Source organism: Felis catus, chromosome B4 (assembly GCF_018350175.1).
Source record: "Felis catus isolate Fca126 chromosome B4, F.catus_Fca126_mat1.0, whole genome shotgun sequence".
Classification (NCBI taxonomy): domain Eukaryota; kingdom Metazoa; phylum Chordata; class Mammalia; order Carnivora; family Felidae; genus Felis; species Felis catus.
In genome coordinates, this window is record NC_058374.1 from 34676539 (window position 1) to 34694860 (window position 18322).

General features: G+C 44.3%; 1 protein-coding gene across 26 annotated transcripts in view; it reads left to right on the plus strand.

Moving 5' to 3' along the window:
* The window catches only part of MICAL3 (microtubule associated monooxygenase, calponin and LIM domain containing 3), a 228687-nt gene that overhangs the window by 156759 nt on the left and 53606 nt on the right, over positions 1-18322 (plus strand). For all 26 annotated transcript variants that reach the window (XM_019834211.3, XM_023256562.2, XM_045061125.1 and 23 more), the window contains one exon: positions 16029-16224. In XM_019834211.3, the coding sequence (XP_019689770.3) occupies positions 16029-16224 (196 nt within the window). The remainder of the gene's footprint in view (positions 1-16028; positions 16225-18322) is intronic.

The following is an 18322-nucleotide window of genomic DNA, read 5'->3' on the forward strand; positions in this document are numbered from 1 at the left end:
TTGACTAAGAATCAGTAAGGATAAATATATGTATATAATTTTCAAATTTTTGACCTTTGCCTCTGTTGCCTTTTCCATGCCCCAGTAATAAAGGGGAGGAGAGCCAACATTGTTCAGAACAGTGTCCTAAGGCATCTAACAAGAAGATGTTGACACCTGATGTGATTCCGTGCCACCCATTGTGAAGACCCTGAATAATTCCCTTTGGGTCTCAGTTTCTTTCTGAAACTTCTTGAAATCCATTCTCTTTTTTCTCATAAACTCCCTGAAGATGTCCCTAATTTAGATACTCCCTATGAGGGATCCTCTGGTGTAGATGTGGAAGCAGTACAGGCAATGAAAATGGGCCACTCTATTTTCATACTGAAAAATAGGGCAAAATGATGCCATGTCAGACCCAGGTCCCACAAGTGTCCCCCCTGACGTACAAATAGAAGAAAAATGCCCATGTGGGCCTGTCTTAAATATAGCAGCCAGACAGAGATTTCAGGAAGAATCCTCCCTGAATCCCAGTCCCTTTCTCAAGGCTCCAAAACCTCATGGAGACTCCAAAACCAGTCCTTACCTTGAAACTCACACCCAGCCAAGCATCCAGCAAGTGCCAACAAGTAGATTAGTCATAATGAAATGAGAGGGAGGGAAGTCAAATTGGCACTCCCTGCCTAGGTTAGGCCATGGGGCTGTGTTTCTCTCTCTGTCTCGTCACTGCCCATAATTCTCGGCTGTGTGTGTTGGCTCCTGATAGCTCTTTCTTCACAATTGCTCCTTGTCTCTTCAACACTTACATTCTGGACGGGGTAGGCTTTTGCGCAGAAACACCTTCCATATGCCTGAGAAGAGAGGCGGGGCTCCAGCAGAAGTGACTCTCCTTCAATTACTTCCGGGTTTCACTAGCCACATGCACACTGTTTCCTTTTTTACTTCCTGTGGGTCAGCTTCCACGTAGCTTTGCGTAGTTTATGAACATTTTGAATTATTTCTGACGCATTTTTATGGGCCTCCAGGAAGGACAATGGGCAAAAGGTTGAGTCACTGCCAGCGCCCAAACCCTAACTCAAGCTAACTAAACTCGACCTTGCCTTGCTTTGATGTTGTTCTTTTCCTCCCAACCTGTATGCACAAGTATAGTCCGAGAGCTCCCAAAATATGAAGAAGGCTCACACCCCTCACAGGGGCCCCTCATTGGCATAAAAGGGGGAGTTTTAGAACACATTTCAATAGGAAGGGAGTCCAGGGCCCCAGCTCTGCCTTGCTATAGAACAGAGTCTCCTGGGGCCATCCTAGGATAATTAGTAGAAAAATTTTTACAACTGAGTCAGAATTTCTATTGGCCTCGTGTGTTTTCTTCACCTCTATTCTTTCTTACCTAGCTTGTTGTGATTGTACATTAATCATATGAAACTGTTCCAAATGTGCCTATTAAGTGATTGAATTCCTTATTCTGTATTTTTGTAAAATATCAGGATTATTTCCATTTTGTCACTGTTTCATAGTATAGCCTGATTTCTTTTAGGTGCTTGCCTGGGATTGTAGGCCTTTAGTAATTATTTCATACTAAGTCACCTGTTACCAGAAGAACTTTACACCCAGGGCTCTCTGCCTCTCTAAGCTTCAAAAGCTCCCTTTCCTGTACCCTGTGTCCTAGTATTACTGGGCCTCTACTAAAGCCAAGTCCCTGAAAAAGATGAACTCAGCTAAAAGGGTAAGGGCCCCAAGTTCAGTTACTAAAGACCGCCACTACCAGGCAAGGACATAAGGCACCAGAAAACTCAGGACCTCAGTGAGTTTTGGTTTCCTCAGCAAACATAGGACAAAACCAGAGCGGTTTCACTGGCAAAGGCCTAAATAAATATGTTTTCATTCAGTTCTCATGTTCTTTCAAGGTTATAATAAAGCCAGGAATACTATGAAAGTACATTCTAGAGAGGGTAATCCTCTTAACATGTGGTAGCTGCTCAGAAAGCAAACCTGAAACTAAAAAGTATGATTAAGTAGACTCTATCTGGAACCTTAGGGAGAAGAGTTTGTCTCTAAAAGTTAACTCATAGGGGGTTTCTTAGACTGAGCTCAACCCGATAACAGGATTATAACAGCTTATTCATTCTTTTTTTTTTTTAAGTTTATTTACTTATTTTGAGAGAGAGGGAGTGAGAGTGTGGGAGTACATGCATGCACAAGTGGTAGAGAGGGGCAGAGAGAGAATCCCAAGCAGGTTCCTCAGTGTCAGTGCAGGGCCTGGAGCCTGACATGGGATGTGGGGCTCGAACTCACGAACCATGAGATCATGACCTGAGCCAAAATCAAGAGTCAGATGCTTAACCAACTGAGCCACCCAAGTGCCCCAACAGCTTATTTATTGTTTCTCTGTTTTTAGAACTAAGAGAGACACCAACTATAAAGTTTCCCTCCCACCATTTTACCAACAAAAGACTTACTTGAGTTAGTAGGTTCTTCTTTTAAAAGTAAATACTCTCCTAGAGTTACTCTAATGTGAATTACTCTAAACCAGCTACTTCCCTGTCTTTTATCTGGTTCACCTTTCTTGGGGAATTAGTACTGGTACAAAAGCCTAGTAACATTGGGACACAGGGTGCAGGGAAGGTGGCTCCAGGGCTATCCAAATCTCAGTGAAGGGCTTTGTAGAAGTAAGCAGCACTGGGCATCTGGGGTAACGGGGAATTGATAGTATGTAGGAGTTAACAGCCAGAGTCTTAAAGGCTTTGCTCTATTACTGATAGCTAGCAACCATCCTTCATGCTGCTGAAAATATTGCACCAGAGAGCTGTCTGTATTTATAATCAAGGGAGCCCCTTCTCTGCGAAAGTCTTTAACTCAAATAAAAATAAGAGATTAAAACTTGAAGCTAACTCCTGTTGTTTCCCCCATGTGATGAATACTGGTTAATTTACCATAGTCTATGTACTACTAACTCATAGAAAATAATGTAGGAAGACACATAGTAGTAATAATAACCGATAATAACCTAGCACTTATATGTACTAAGCATTGTCTAGGAGTTTTATGTATAGCATTCATGTGATCTTCACAGTAGCCTGTGAGGGAAGTATTATATTACAGATGAGGAAATAGGCACACAGAAGTCGAACAGACTTGGTCAAGGCCACATAAACAGTCGATACAGAGTCAGGATAGAATCCATGCAGAAGATCCAAGAGCATTGTTTACACACTATGTCATACAGCTTCCCTTCATCTGTTTTCTGTAACCTCACCTTGTCAGTACTTGGTAAAAGGGAAAAACACTATGTGTAGCTCCGCAAATAGGATTTTTGTAAACATGTGTGAATGTGCTATATAAATCAATGAGTGTGCATTTGGATTATTTCTGAGAGATATACATCCTCCAGTTTCCTGGGCATGATCCCAGGGCTAGGAGTGTGCCTTTGGGAAGATACTATATTAAAGAGAGAAAGGTTTTATCACTGAGGTGTGAGGGGGGGAAAACATCAAAAATTGAGGAAGAGAATAATAATCACTGAATTGACTGTAAATAATATGAAATGGACTCCTTCTTTGTTTTCTCCATGTCAGCTGTCTTTGCTCATTACAGATAAAATCAAGCCTAAAGTTGTATTAGCACGAATAAGCCCAGAACAGGCGTATGTCCCTCCAAATGGGAACATACCTTGCTGACAACCTGGAGGAGACGGAATTATGTTTGGTGGGGGGAGGGGGGGAATGTTTATTGTTGTTGTTCCCTGGACCCCAGTGAAACTGCTTCTAACTTATAAATCTTTGCTTATCCTCTGGCTCTACTATCTCATTTTATTATACTTCTTTAAAACGCTCCAGGATGGTTGAACTGACATTTTCATTCTTACTGCTTTTACAGCTATCATTCACAGTCCTCATAGGAAATTACCTTGCCCTGGCCCTGGGTAGAGTTTGGGTATGAGGGAAGAGAGAGATGATTCTATGCCTCTTTTGTACCGACAGTTTGAATAGAGTCACCTGTGATGTCAGAGAAACATGGATGTTCTTACCTGCACAAGTTTGGGCTACTTTGGACTCAACTCACATGTCAAATGACTGACTTTTAAATCTTTAGACTAAATATACATATCATTCCGGGTGAACAATTTTGGTTTTGCCCTGTTGGTTAAAATTTGGTGCAGGCACAGAACTGATTTCAAGAAGTGTCCTGAACACATTTGGACACAGCTTTGGAAAGGCATGACAGGATAGGGAGCTCCTAGAGCTCACAGATAAGATGTTTTTGGAAAGTGGAAAAAGAGAAAGAAGATACGTTTTGCCACATTGTGTCTTCAAGCCTAGTTTTCTCCCTGGGTTTACTGAGAGGTCCTGCCATAATGTGTCTGTCACAGACTATTCTAGCTAAAAGTGAGTGAAAGAAGTCTCCTTTAATTCCTACTTTGGCCTAATCGTGGGGCTCGCACGTAAGATAAGTGTGGACAGTATGGGGGTATGGGTAAGTTGTCCTTGAGTGGCATTGCTGAGGGTGAGCAAGGTCATCTTTTGTAAGTGGAGGTGTACCATAGGGTGATGAAAGTCCCGGTGTCTCATGCAACGACTTGTACATCTGCTCAGTGTGTGCATGAGAACTAGCTCCTCACTCAGCAATCTGAACATCTTCCCTAGATTTCCTCTCTGTGGGCAGCAAGCCAAGAGCTGTCTGTTCAGCATGGCAGTTTTCAGTTGGCCATTCATATATTGCATTTCCGTTGGTCAAGAGAGATGAAGATTCATGAGCTCACTACTCTTTGTTCTTAATGCACCCAGTCCAGTCAAGCCACAGTCAGAATATTTGGTGGACTGGTGGCCTGTTGGTGGGAGATTAGATATAGTTTGATATAAATTCTAGGCTTGTGGCGCCTGGGTGGCGCAGTCGGTTAAGCGTCCGACTTCAGCCAGGTCACGATCTCGCGGTCTGTGAGTTCGAGCCCCGCATCAGGCTCTGGACTGATGGCTCGGAGCCTGGAGCCTGTTTCCGATTCTGTGTCTCCCTCTCTCTCTGCCCCTCCCCCGTTCATGCTCTCTCTCTCTCTCTCTGTCCCCAAAATAAATAAACATTGAAAAAAAAAAATTCTAGGCCAGTGCTTCTCCAGCTCATCACTGTTGACATTTTGGGCTGGATAACTCTTTGTTGTGGAGACTGTCCTGTGCATTGTAGGATATTTGGCAATATCCCTGGCCTCTACCTATTAGATGTCAGTACACCCCCCTCCCCAGACTATGACAACCAGAACTGTCTCCAGCTATTGCCAAATCATACCTGAGGAAAAAGTCAGAAATGGCATGACATTGATATGCAGTTAACCTGAATTTTATTGTTCCCAGTAGGAGATCAGGAAAGAGTGTGAGAATAATGAAGGTGATACAGGACCATGTTGGAGCCTTACAGGAGTATCTCTAAGTTTTTCTGCCTCCCCCTGTGAAAATTATGAACACCTACATTCCAAAATATGTATACTTATGTTCATGCCGGTACCCCACTAACATTGCATTTGCTATTGGGCATTTACAAAACATTTTAGAAGGCAGGGTAAAAAATAAATTAAGAATGAAGGTCTAGGGGTGCCTGGATGGCTCAGTCAGTTAAGCGTCTGACTTCAACTCAGGTCATGATCTCACGGTTTGTGAGTTCAAGCCCCACATCAGGCTCTGCACTGAGAGCTCAGAGCCTGGAGCCTGCTTCGGATTCTGTGTCTCCCTCTCTCTCTGCCCCTCCCCTGCTCACACTCTGCTTCTCTCTCAAAAATAAACATTAAAAAAAAAAAAAAAAACTTGTAAAGAATGAAGGTCTAGTGTTTTTTCCAGTGAATTAATTGTCCCTGCACCCTCAGAATGTGCTTACCCTTCTGGGAAGACCACAGCCTCAGAGAAATGGGCTGGGTCTAAATGGAACAAGCATAGATCTTGATAACAAAAGATTCTAATTTGAGTTCCAAGTCTGCAGCCTATTATCCTTGTCATCTTTGGTCATTACCTTCTCGGAGCCTAACATATGAAATTATAAAATGAAAAAAAAATAGAGTCTGCTCCTCTCTATTTCATAAGGTTGTTGTAAAAAGCAAATAAGCTAAAATGTATGGAAACTTGTTTATTTAAAAGCTTTATAGGAATATCACATATTATCATTCGTAGGAATTCCAGAAAATTCTGGAATAATTGGAGTGAGAAAATGAATTAGGACTGTTTCTACTGACTGGCTGATGGTCTCCCGCTCTGGTCTGTGTGTCCTGTGGGGTTAGGACAAGAAGGCCCATTGGGATATGTTCTAACCAGCAGAGGTTTAGGGGAAGGGGAGATCTGACTGGGGGGAGAGATTAGGGGAACAGAACAGTAAGAAGGGTTTGGCTCTCTAGTCTTTAGGGGAATGGTCTGGGGTGAGTTGGCCTGCATGCACCGAATGCCAGCTCTTTTGAAGCATTGTTAAGTCTCTGCAAGTGCTTGGCTAAATTTGGCATTGCTTTTTTCTCGGCCTGCATGGATGGGATGTGAAATCACATACTAATTCCATGATACCCTAGGGAGTTTTCACCATAGTAATGAAAGTGAAAACAATCATAGATAGGGTTTACATTAAAGTAAATTGTTAACACCTAACCCAAAAGTCAGGCCTGAGCAGGTGTCAGTTAGCCTTATCCTAGGCAGAATTAGGGTTACACATGGTCCTAGGGACTGTCTGCATCTCTGCTGGCTTGACCCACAACCGCCATCCCCTGTAGTCCTCAGTGCCACCTCATGACCCATTTGCAGGAGGGAAGGGTCTGATTTTTTCTTTTGGAATCAGTGTATGGATGGGCACTTTATGGGGGCCCAGAGGACCATAGCCCCCACCTGCTGCCAGTGCTACAGTGTCATTCGTTAGCAAGGACTCTCCGAGTCCAGGTCAGTGTGCCCCATTCCATCAGGCTTCTAGAGCCTCTGTCCCCAGCATTGTTGTTTCTTCTCCAGGGCAGTCTCCGTGACCTTCTAACAGATGAAAACAAAGATGTAACCGTTGTAAATATGAGTATCAAGTGGTAGTTGTAGACATTGCTGGACGGGATTTTAGTTCCTTTCCAAAACTGTATCTTTGGCTAGATAAGGGATGGCTGTTTGAGATTTTGTGTCTTTAAGAGAGAACCTATTTCGAAGAGGCTTTCATGGGGATGTGGGTTTGTCCTTATTGATAGTCTGATTATGGGTAAAGCCCTGAGAAGTTGAAAATCACTTTCTTGGGGCGCCTGGGTGGCTCAGTCGGTTGAGCGTCCGACTTCGCTCAGGTCACGATCTCATGGTCCGTGAGTTCGAGCCCCGCATCAGGCTCTGTGCCGACAGCTCAGAGCCTGGAGCCTGCTTCAGATTCTGTGTCTCCCTCTCTCTCTGGCCCTCCCCCCATTCATGCTCTGTCTCTCTCTGTCTCAAAAATAAATAAATGTTAAAAAAAAATTTTTTTTAAATAAAAAAAAAAGAAAAGAAAAAGAAAATCACTTTCTTGGCTGAGCAACTGGCCATGTGTCAGCCACCTGAGAGCCAGGTTTGGATACACTCTTGACTGAAGTGCCACTGGCACTCTGCTCTGGAGTAGAGTAGGAGGGATTGGAATTTAAACCTGGCATCTTGAGAAAAGCGCATCAGCTTGGAGTGCCTTGCATGCAGACTTCTCTGCCTTTGCACCTCTCTTTTTTGGCCTGTTATTGGGTCTGGTCTTACTAGAAGCAGTTCTAAGCTGCTGCTAGAACTAACCCACTCTCTACTGTGAAATGAATGAAGTCATTACTTTTGGACATCAGATTATTTGAGATAGTCTCTTTTCAGAGTCTTAATGCAAGGTCTTCTAAGACCTTGGCAACTTCATAGGAATTTCTCTTTCCCAGGTGCTAAGGGAACAGTTGCTGTCTTGGTACACTTACCCTTTTCACAGGGTGGTATCTCCCATTTGTTCTCGGGGCTCTCCACAGAGGCCTTAAAGTTTCTGCATTAAGATGAGGAAACTGAGAGGTGCCTGGGTGGCTCAGTCAGTTAAGCATCCTACTTCAGCTCAGGTCACAATCTTGTAGTTTGTGAGTTTGAGCCCTGCGTCAGGCTCTGTGCTGACAGCTCAGATTCTATGTCTTCTCCTCTCTCTGCCCCTCCCATGCTCATGCTCTGTCTCTCTCTGTCTCTCAATAATAAATGGATGTTAAAAAAAAAAAAAATTAAGATGAGGAAACTGAGACCATAGTATGTTCAACTAACTTCTTAAAATTATAGTGAATTGATATTCTAGTTTAGATACAGGGTTAGAACTTTTACCTTGGTCATTTATTCAAAACACATTATTGACACAACAGTCGGCACCAGAAACACAAAGATGACTGGAATAATTCCACTCCCTAGGAGAGCCTCTGGTTTGGGGGTACATTCAGCCCCATGAACAGGAGATAGATGCATGAAAGAGCCCTTCAAGAGGACAGAGGTGGATCCAGTAGGCAGAATTAGGTAGCAATAGGCAGAAGTAGAAGAGAAGGGATGGTCTTGACTTACCTTGTTGAACCATCCTTCTCTTTACCTGCCTTTTATGATTTCGGAGATCAGCTCCACATTGGATTGATTTGATGGATTATATATAGTTAAATGTACCGAATCTCCTGGGTGGTGAGGCATATACATAAACTAATACGTGAAAATAGTTTGCTCAAGGCCCATTGCACAACAGTTACCCCCTTCTGATATTTCACCCTCAGGTATGTGAAAGTGGACAGCCAGATAAGGAAGGTAGAATATTAGCTAGAGCACAGCTCTCATGAGACTTAAGAGAAAACACAACCAGACCCCTGTGCTTTAGAAATGCTCACAACTTCCAACACCAAAGAGGTAGCTATTTTAGTAGGGTGACCCAGTTAACTATTAAGGATCAAGTTGAGTTTTATCTGTGAGACAGTACAACACATGAAAAATATATTATCAAGAGAGCTATATGATGCACTGGTAAGAATTTTTGTAAGGAAGAGTCAGGTATATATCTTAAAACAAACCTTTTTGCCTTGGCCACATATAATGACGTGTACCAGGACTTCCATCTGCCAAAAGACACCTTTGGGAGATACTGTAATAATAACAGGAAGAATAATTTAACATTAGAAAACAGACTTAAGGGTAAAAGTTCCATGGAATCACACAGATGAAGAGCAAAGAGCTGTGGTGGAGAAAGGGCCCCTCAGTACCCTGATGAAGGGAGGGCAAGTGCCCTCGGCATTCCTGAGAGACAGCATTCCAGTCTGCATGAGCCCCCGTTCCCATGCAGGTGTTTTATTTTCTGACACTGTTCTGATTTGATCCCTGTTGGGTTTTTCCCTTCTTGGCTTCTGTCATGTAATATTTAGCACAGAATTTCTCAACTCTTGGTAATTAAATGTCTCCAGAGCAACTGAGCTTCCCCTTGAATCCACATAACCTACTTTTCTCTGTGCCCACATAAAAATACAGTTACCCCAATTGAAGAATAAATAGTTCATGAGTAAGGGGCTGTTAACAATTCTACCCTGCATAGTTTAATGGAAGGAGCCCAAGCTGCAGAGTAACACAGCCCTGGGTTTAGTCTTGGATCTGCCTCATTTGAACCTTTGGGCATATTACTTAACATCACAGAGACTCAGGACCCTCAGTGTAATAATAGTAATAATAGTTTTGACAAGAGTGTTGTGACAGTCACTGGCCAGTGTGTGTAGCATACCTGTCACGGTGCCTGACACAGGTAGTTGTCTTTATTCCTTCATCACCTGCTTCAGAAGCAGATTCTTTGCTAGTAGGAAGCCATAGTAGAGTCTCTTGGGGGCTAGATGGTAGAGGGGCAAAAGCCACCTAGCCCTAACAGTGGCTTGGAAACTTCTTTCTTTGGTCTCCAAAGCAAGAGGGTCCTTTTCCATGTACAGCTGCAATGCTTGCAAAGTGCTTATTGCAGAGAATGAGAAATCTCTGTAAAAGGTGTAAAAATGTGAGCCCAGTCAAGCAGAGTCTACTAAGGCAAATGAACTGAGGAACTAAAGAGGGGGAGAGCCCAAATTTGTGGTCCCAGGCACCTTATAATAAGCAAAGAAAGGCCTTTTATAAACTGTAGGGCCTTTTATCTAGCCCTAATAAATCTTTCGTCCCTAGATTGGGTTCTAGGCTGGGAGTGACATCCTAATCCTAAACACAGGCCAAAGTCCTTCTCCCACAGATACCAGATCACATTGTCCAGCTTGACTAGAGCAGTGAGGAAGTCCCTAAGGCAGGTGAAAGCCAAAATGGCACTCAATTTGCATGGTATGTGCTCTGCCTGCTTTTCAGGCTACTAAGCCAACAACTCATATGGGAACTTGAGCTCAAAGCATAATGGAAAGAGTGGATTAATACCCACGGTGATTATTTACTGTGTTATGACCAGCCCTGCTCAAGTCATTGGGGTCCAGCTGCAGCCTAATACATTCCAAAAGGAAGCAGGGCCCAAGACCCAGGCTTTGTCCCACAGAGAGAAACTCTCTGGGCTGGACGGTGGTTCTATTTTAGACCAGCCACCACTTCAGATGGTTTCATCCTTATTTCCCAGTATATGAGGAAACGTGAGAGAGTGTAGTTTTTGTATCATTTCCAACAAGAGCAGGGAGAAAACAAAATTAAGACACAAATTCCCCCTGTAGCCTTATAAGGGTTGGGGTTCTGTGTGAGGAGGGACACCCTAATCTCCCAGGGTGATTTTGTGAATGTTTCTGAGACCAGTGAACAGTCAGGTAACATAAAAGTCACTGTGACAGATTTTGCACTGGGTCCACGAATTTAGATTTGTACTGCCAGCCTGGTAATTTTCTTCAGGAAACTTTATTTTCCTTAACACCTCCTTGAGACCTTATAGCTCAGACCTAATTCATGACTTGGTGCTTTCCTTTGTGCAGGACTGTGGACAGGCAAGGCTTTGGATGAATGTGTGAGAAGGCCATCTGAAATTAGTTGACCTTCTTTAAAAAAAGACGTTGCAACAAAAATATCCAGTAACTTTTGATAAGAGAGAGCATCCTTAAGAGAAAAATCTCTGTATATCAAAATGGCAAGAGTACTTTTTTCCTCAAATGATACTAATCATTGCAAATCACAGGGCCATTTTATTAGAACATGACCACAGTTGAAACCTTTTGACACCTTGAGTCATTGGTTTCTCTTAACAGATATGTGACACCCATAGTCCATCAGAGTGCAGGCTCCCCAAGGGCAGAGATCTTGCCCGTGTTGTCCGCTGGTGTGCCTGAACACCTAGCACAGTGCCTGGCTAGAAGTAGCTTTTCAATAAATATTTGTTGAGTGTATGCTTGAATGAATGAACCGTAGCATCCATTCTACTTCTAAATATGGGGAATATCATGAAAATCAATTATCAATCTCAATTTACTGTGCCTTTCCTAAGTCCTTTTTAGACTTTCAGATTTCATTCAAGCTTTCCCAAGCTTATAGGAAAGGAAAAGGAATGGGGAAACAGGCCAGAAGTGAATATGGGCAGAAGGAGAGCATCCCCTCAGTTGCTCCAGTCTCTTAGGTGATACCCTTCACAGTTGCCCAAAGTCCTGCAGTGTCCTATGCATCTGGCTCCACCTCGTAATAGGGCATTGCTGCCACTGCAGGAGGAAAAGGGGGAATGGCGCTGCTGCCTGCTGAGGACTGGGAAGGCCCACCTCGAGAGTGTCATGTACATCCCTCGTGTCCCTTCAGGAATCAGACAGACACAAATAAAGGCTTTTGGCAGCTGTGGCACATCAGCTGAGAGCAGGTTGTCCTGTTAGGAAAAATATTTCTTTCAGGATGATGTATGGAGCTCATGCAGGCAGTGACTGTTCCAAAACAGAGCCGTTAGGTCAGGCCCAGTGCCTTTTTCCTATTTAGGATGCGACCCAGATTCTGGGAGCTGTTTCCTTTTGGTATGTGTGAAGCTGGAATTGGCCTCCAATGACCCGAGATCTGCCTGCCCTGACTTAGTGAAGACTCAGCCTTAGAAATTATTACAAATCTCTCATCCACTTTTAGCTGGAAAGTCCCTGGTATAGTTGCTCTTGCACTGAGGCATGTGAAGTGGAGAGGCCAGGTGGGCCTGGGCCAGCCAGCCTGACCCCACTGGTTACACAGTGACTTGCCAAACCAGCATCTGTCAGCTATTTTTACATCTGCTCTCCTACAGTCTTTGCTCCCTCGAGCTCTTCTGTTGTTGAGAGAGGGAGGATCCAGGGGATGAGGGAGAAGTTCTGTGTTTGTCACAGTGTTATAGCCACTGCCCAGGTCTCCTCCACTGTTACTTCCTTTGAGATCTTAGTTTATCATCCCCATCTGGTTAATCTAGAAGAGAGCCCCTTGCTTTAGCACAGAGAACCAACCATGCTAATTTTGTTGATTTCTTTTTTTTTTTTTAATTCCCCATAGCATTTTGAGGACTCCAGAGCTTATAGAAATTCTTCAAGGAGGATGGAATGTCCTTCCAAATGCCAGATTCTGTGCTCTAAGATGCTCTCATGAAGTTCTGTGCCCTTCCTCTTGAAAACTGTAGTGGGGAGGAGAGAATGGTGAAGAGTCCCAAGGGGGAAAGCAGAATAGGACTCTGTGGAAACACTCCTTCCTTTTCTTTTCTTCACATCATAGGCCTAGGGACAGCCATGGTAGTCTTCTGAAGTAATGCTGTCCTCCTTGGATTCAAATCTTGGCTGCACTGCTCACTGGCTGTGTGACCTTGGGCAGGTTGCTTAATGTCTCTGAATTGAATTTCAGATACCTCATTTCCAGCTATTACCTCCCTTACAAAATTCTTTTTTTAATGTTACTTATTTTTGAGAGAGAGAGACAGAGTGTGAGTGGGGGAGGAGCAGAGAGAGAGAGGGAGACACAGAATCTGAAGCAGGCTCCAGGCTCTGAGCTGTCAGTACAGAGTCCAACACGGGGCTCTAACTCACAAACTGCGAGATCATGACCTGAGCTGAAGTCAGACGCTTAACCGACTAAGCCACCCAGGCGCCCCTTACGGAATTTTTTTTTAAAGCGGCTAGGCAACCTCCATATTCCTCCAGAACATCTTCTTGACTTCTCTGGGTAGAGTTGCCCTTTTATGTATACACATAGCGCCACATGCATGCATAAGCCATGATACTTGACACATCATACTAAAATGATTCCTGGGCAGGACTGTCTCTTCTGTGACTAGCCCACAGATCTTTAAGAGTAGAGAGTGTTTTAGTCTGCTTTGTTGCTCAAGGTTCTGGTAGAATTTCTGGCACAGAGTATGGTTTTTACCCACTAAAAACAGACATCACGTATTGAGTGTTTCTCTGCATGAGTGTGTTTGTTCACTCTACCTTGAAATTGCTTGGATCTGAATTGATGAGTGTTGGTTGTTTCCCTGATGTGGTAGTTCTTATTCTATTTTTTTGTTCCCTAGCTAAAAGAAATACTGATTTTTATTCTCTATCTGTGCAGTTCCCCAAAACTTTATACTTGGGTAGTGGCTTCACATGTATTTCACTTTCTTGTCTGCGTTCTGTTTTAAGGACATTTGTCAAAAATACATGATGAGAAGGAAAGAATCAGATGATATTATAGTCAGGGGATCCTTAGCCTTCCCATGTTTATCATGTTGGGTTTGATGAAGGGAAGGAGCAACAGAGGACAGGAAGACTGATGTTTGGAAATGATGAACCAGTGCAGTTGGAGCCTGTGCACTCCAGGGGCCAGGGATAGGGGGTTGGTTTGAAGGATGCTGAGGCAGTATCCACCTGCTGTGCTCCCTGTCTCTTTTTTCTGTTACCTGAAGCCCACATATTTCCTAATCGTCCAGATGCTTTGATCCAGCATTATAGCTTATACTTTGGGCAATGGGCCAGGGATGTATAAAATGCCCCAACTGGAGTTGCAAAGACTAGGACAGGTGGGCGTTGCACAGGGCCCTAGTGAGCCCAAGGATTCATGCTCTGACTCCATCATTAGACATTTACCTGAATTTATAGATGAACGTGCCCTGGGTTTTGCTTTTCAGTAAAGATTCTCTAGTAAATTTGAAAGATGCTATTTGGTGGAAGAACCTGATAATCCAATAGATGCATTCAGACTTTATTCTGTGACTACCTGGATTCATAAAATGTTCTTTCTAATGATATTACAGAGAGGTTGAGAACATTGTACACAACAAAAGTGCCAGTCTTCCAGAAGATTTTCTGCACACCTGTTATGTCACAGATATTACTAATTCAATATTCCTACCCCTTTACTTTAGTCCTTCATTACAGAGGTTCTGGCCTTCACCTGATAAGCCACCTGTCACTCAACACTGGGTTGGTATGATGTTGCCTACCAAAACCCAGTGTTATCTCTTAGATCTTAGAATGGCACCGAAGGCCGTGCATGCTCTGTTCTCACCCCAGTCTCTTTCTCTTCACTACCATTTCAAGTACACTGCCACCAGAAAGTCTAGTAATACCAAGCTGCCATTGCATGTCAGTGTACCTTAGCTATTGCTGTGCCCTCTGCCCAGAATTCCCTTCCCATCTTTGTCAAGTAACTGTTGTTCATAATCCAGAGCAAATGGATACAACACAAACTGGTGCTAAGAATGTTACTGGGCATCAGTTACATCACTTAACTCATATTTGCTGAATCCTGCCCATGTGCTGGGTTTAAGCAGAAGAGGAAGACAATAGGTTTGGAGTGCACACAGGTTTGGCATATGTACACATACTTGTATATATATGTATATAATTTCATTCCACATTCATAATAATCATAGGAGCTGAGGGTTGTCCTCATATATAGATCAGAAAATGCACTCTCAGTAGTTACATAATTTTCCTGAGATCCTTCAGCTTGTCACTCATGGAGTCAGGTGTCTAGCCTGGATTTGTCTGACTCTAAGCTTACAGACATTGTCTGACTCTAAGCTTCACATTACAGTGAAGACATTAAAGAATAAATATGGTGGGCTTCTTCTGACCAAATTTGAGATAAAAAAAGTACATGAAAAAGAATAATAATGGGGGAAACAGGGAAACTTCTAGGTTAAAGGAGAGTAAGAAAACATAGTAGTCAAATACAACATTTAAGTTTTTCAAAATCCATGAGTCATGGTGGTACTCAGAGAAATGGGAAAAGTTCTTTACAAAGAATGACAGTGGAGAAGGAATGATAAAAATTTTTAAATCACCACTCATCAATGGATTGGTACAAAAACCACTGGATGAAAGTATAGTGGAACAGCGTAGTCCCATGGTTTCTACATTATGACCCCATGGATTACTCATTAATTACAAAGGGGGAAATCCTCTCTTTACAGCAGAAAGATGGTTGGGTACCACCATACCCAAGCAGTCAAGCTGGTATCACCAAGAATGAGGCAACCTGACAATATTCCTCCTAACTGTGCAGCAGAAGGGGCACAGCATCACCTATGTGTTCTTGTTAAATAGGAAATGTTTACCATGAATCTAATCGTGACAGGACAGACACTTCCATAGTGTGAGAGGTCCTGCAGGCAGCTGGCCTGGACACCTCTGCAGGTTGGCCAGATGCAGGGCATGAGCCTTGACTGGGTCCTGGATCATTAGGGTGGGGGGCAGCTGGCAAGACTCACCTTCTCCATGAAAGCTACTTTAGAGGGGCTGGATCAGTGAAAAGCGCTTCCTTAGCGTCTAGCCCAAGTCCTTTTTACCCCCTCCCCCACAGTCACCACCACCTCTTCCCTCCACTGGGCTTGGGTTCAGGGATGACAGAGGAGACTGAGCCTGTGCCCCCCCGTTAGGGGCTGACTTTTGTTTCTCCTGCTCAGGGAAGGGCTGCCACTCCCAGCCCACAGTCCTTTCCTGGCCTCTGTGACCTTACTGACTTTCAGGCTGTCCCTTGTCTGGGTCCCTGGCCTTCATGGAGGGCCTGTCCCTCCTTTCACTGAAATGAGTGGTGGCTCCCTTGGTTGCTTAGATATCCTTGTCAGTGCCCCCTCCCTCCGTGCACTTTCTCTGTCCCCCACCGCATGTATTCATTTCCCTTCACTTGTCCTAGAACTTTGTTGCTTTGCTTGTCTTGCAGGTTCAAGTGTGAATGGCCTGGAAGAGCCTAGCATTGCTAAGAGACTCAGGGGTACTCCTGAAAGGATTGAGCTGGAGAACTACCGCCTGTCTGTGAAACAGGCAGAGGAGCTGGAGGAGGTGCCCGAGGAGACGCAGGCTGAGCACAACCTGAGCAGCGTGCTGGACAAAGGCGCAGAGGAGGACGTGGCCAGCAGGTCAGCCTGTGCCTGGGAGCTCTGGCCCCACTTTCTCGTGTGGGGCAACATGCCCATGGCTTGCCCTAGCAGCCTCTTCCCCAGATGAATATACTGTCCTGCTTGTGGGGAGAGGCAGCACCGTGCCCTCGGCATGGGATCTGAGCCAGACTATTGGTGCCACCTACCAGCTGTGTGACACTAGGCAAGTTAAGCAACCTCCCTATGCCTCTGTTCCCTCATCTGTGAAATGAAGGCAATACGAGTACTTTCCTCACAGAATTGGTGTGAGGATTAAATAGTATAAAGGGTTTAAAACAGTATGTGGCACATGTAAGTAAGTGCATGTCGATGGTGGTTGCCTTTACTACTACTTTGCATGGCGCTGGAGTATTTACAAAGGACTTCTGTATCCATCACCTCACTTGGTCATCCTCACAGGAATCCTGCAAAGTAGACGAGAACGTTTATCTTACCACTCTGTGGTTAAGGAAACACATGGGGACTAATATTAGGATCAAGGATTGACTAAGGTTCAAACTCAGGTTTCCTGGATCCCAGTCCAGGATTCTTCCTGTTCTCCCTGCTGATCTCCCCCTTTCCATGCAGTTCCCTCTCGTCATCTTGTTAGCTGGTAAGAACACAACCCACCAGACTTAATGCAGAAATTCAGTAAGTAGTTCTTTTTTTTTTAATTTTTTTTCAACGTTTTTTTAATTTATTTTTGGGACAGAGAGAGACAGAGCATGAACGGGGGAGGGGCAGAGAGAGAGGGAGACACAGAATCGGAAACAGGCTCCAGGCTCCGAGCCATCAGCCCAGAGCCTGACGCGGGGCTCGAACTCACGGACCGCGAAATCGTGACCTGGCTGAAGTCGGACGCTTAACCGACTGCGCCACCCAGGCGCCCCAGGTAGTTCTTGAACACCTACCATGGCCTTAACACTTTGTCTTTCATTGAAAAGGTAACAGGAAAAAAAATAAATAATAGTCCCAGGTCCTGCCCTCAGGTGTTGTTTGCAAATTTACTGGAAGAGAAAGGACTTCCACATGGGAACAACAGAAACCTAAAGCAGTGTGCTGTTGAGGGGCAGGTGGTTCAGTAGAAGAAGCTTCAGGGTTGGAATTAGGGGCTTCTGTGAGGACACCAGTTCACCCTGCAGTCTTGGGGAAGCCACATCATCTCCCCAGACTTCCTCCAGTGATTTTGTGCTTGGCCATCCCGATGTTTTAATTAAGTGTAACTGAATGATGCCTGAGGAGGACATGTGCCCTCCAGCCCCCACAGAACTGCCTGAGTCCACTGTCTTAACCCCAGGGCCTCGTTTTCACTATGGCCCAGGTCTACCAGGGTCAGTACAGAACTCAGAATGCTCCATGAAGATTATCAAGGACATGGAAAGGGAATAAGATAAAAGCTGGAGTAAAGTCACTATTGGTCAGACTGTCCTGCAGGGCTTCTGGGGAGCCCTTACTCTGTCTCCCAGACTAGTGGAGGCTTTGCCTTATCATTGAGACACCAGCGGGATGCTTCTTTGTTGCCATGAGTAAGGAAGGGAATGTGTGCGGTTAAAGAAAGCAGTGCTTTTTTTTTTTTTTTTTTTTAAGTTCCAGGAATGTTCTTAGGGTGTCTGCTGGGCAGAGCTACTTACAGCTGCATTCCACCACCTCACACATACTTTGGATCAACTGCTTCTTGGGCTGGCCTCAGAGACAGCATTTCTGTGCATTGTTGGGCAGCCTCCCCCTGGGTACCTGCATTTCAGAAGCCATCACCACATACACACATACACACACACCACATACACACACAACTACATCTCTACGCAGAACATCCACAGAGCATGTGTTCCTGCTCTGTCGATGAGGGAGAGCCCACTCTCTGCAGACCTAATAGCTTAGCCTCAGGGTGAGTGTGGTCAGCCAGCTTTTCTGCCGTTGTGATTTTTCCTCCACTGTGATTTGTAAACTAACAGGGAACGAGGCAGCAGTATGTAGCAAGGACATTTCAGGAAGGCTACACCGTGGCACATGTAGCAGGGTGCAACAGGAAGGGCAGGATAGAAGAATATGAAATCAGTCTGCATCAAATGGTGTCTGCCTCTTTTTTTTTTTTAAG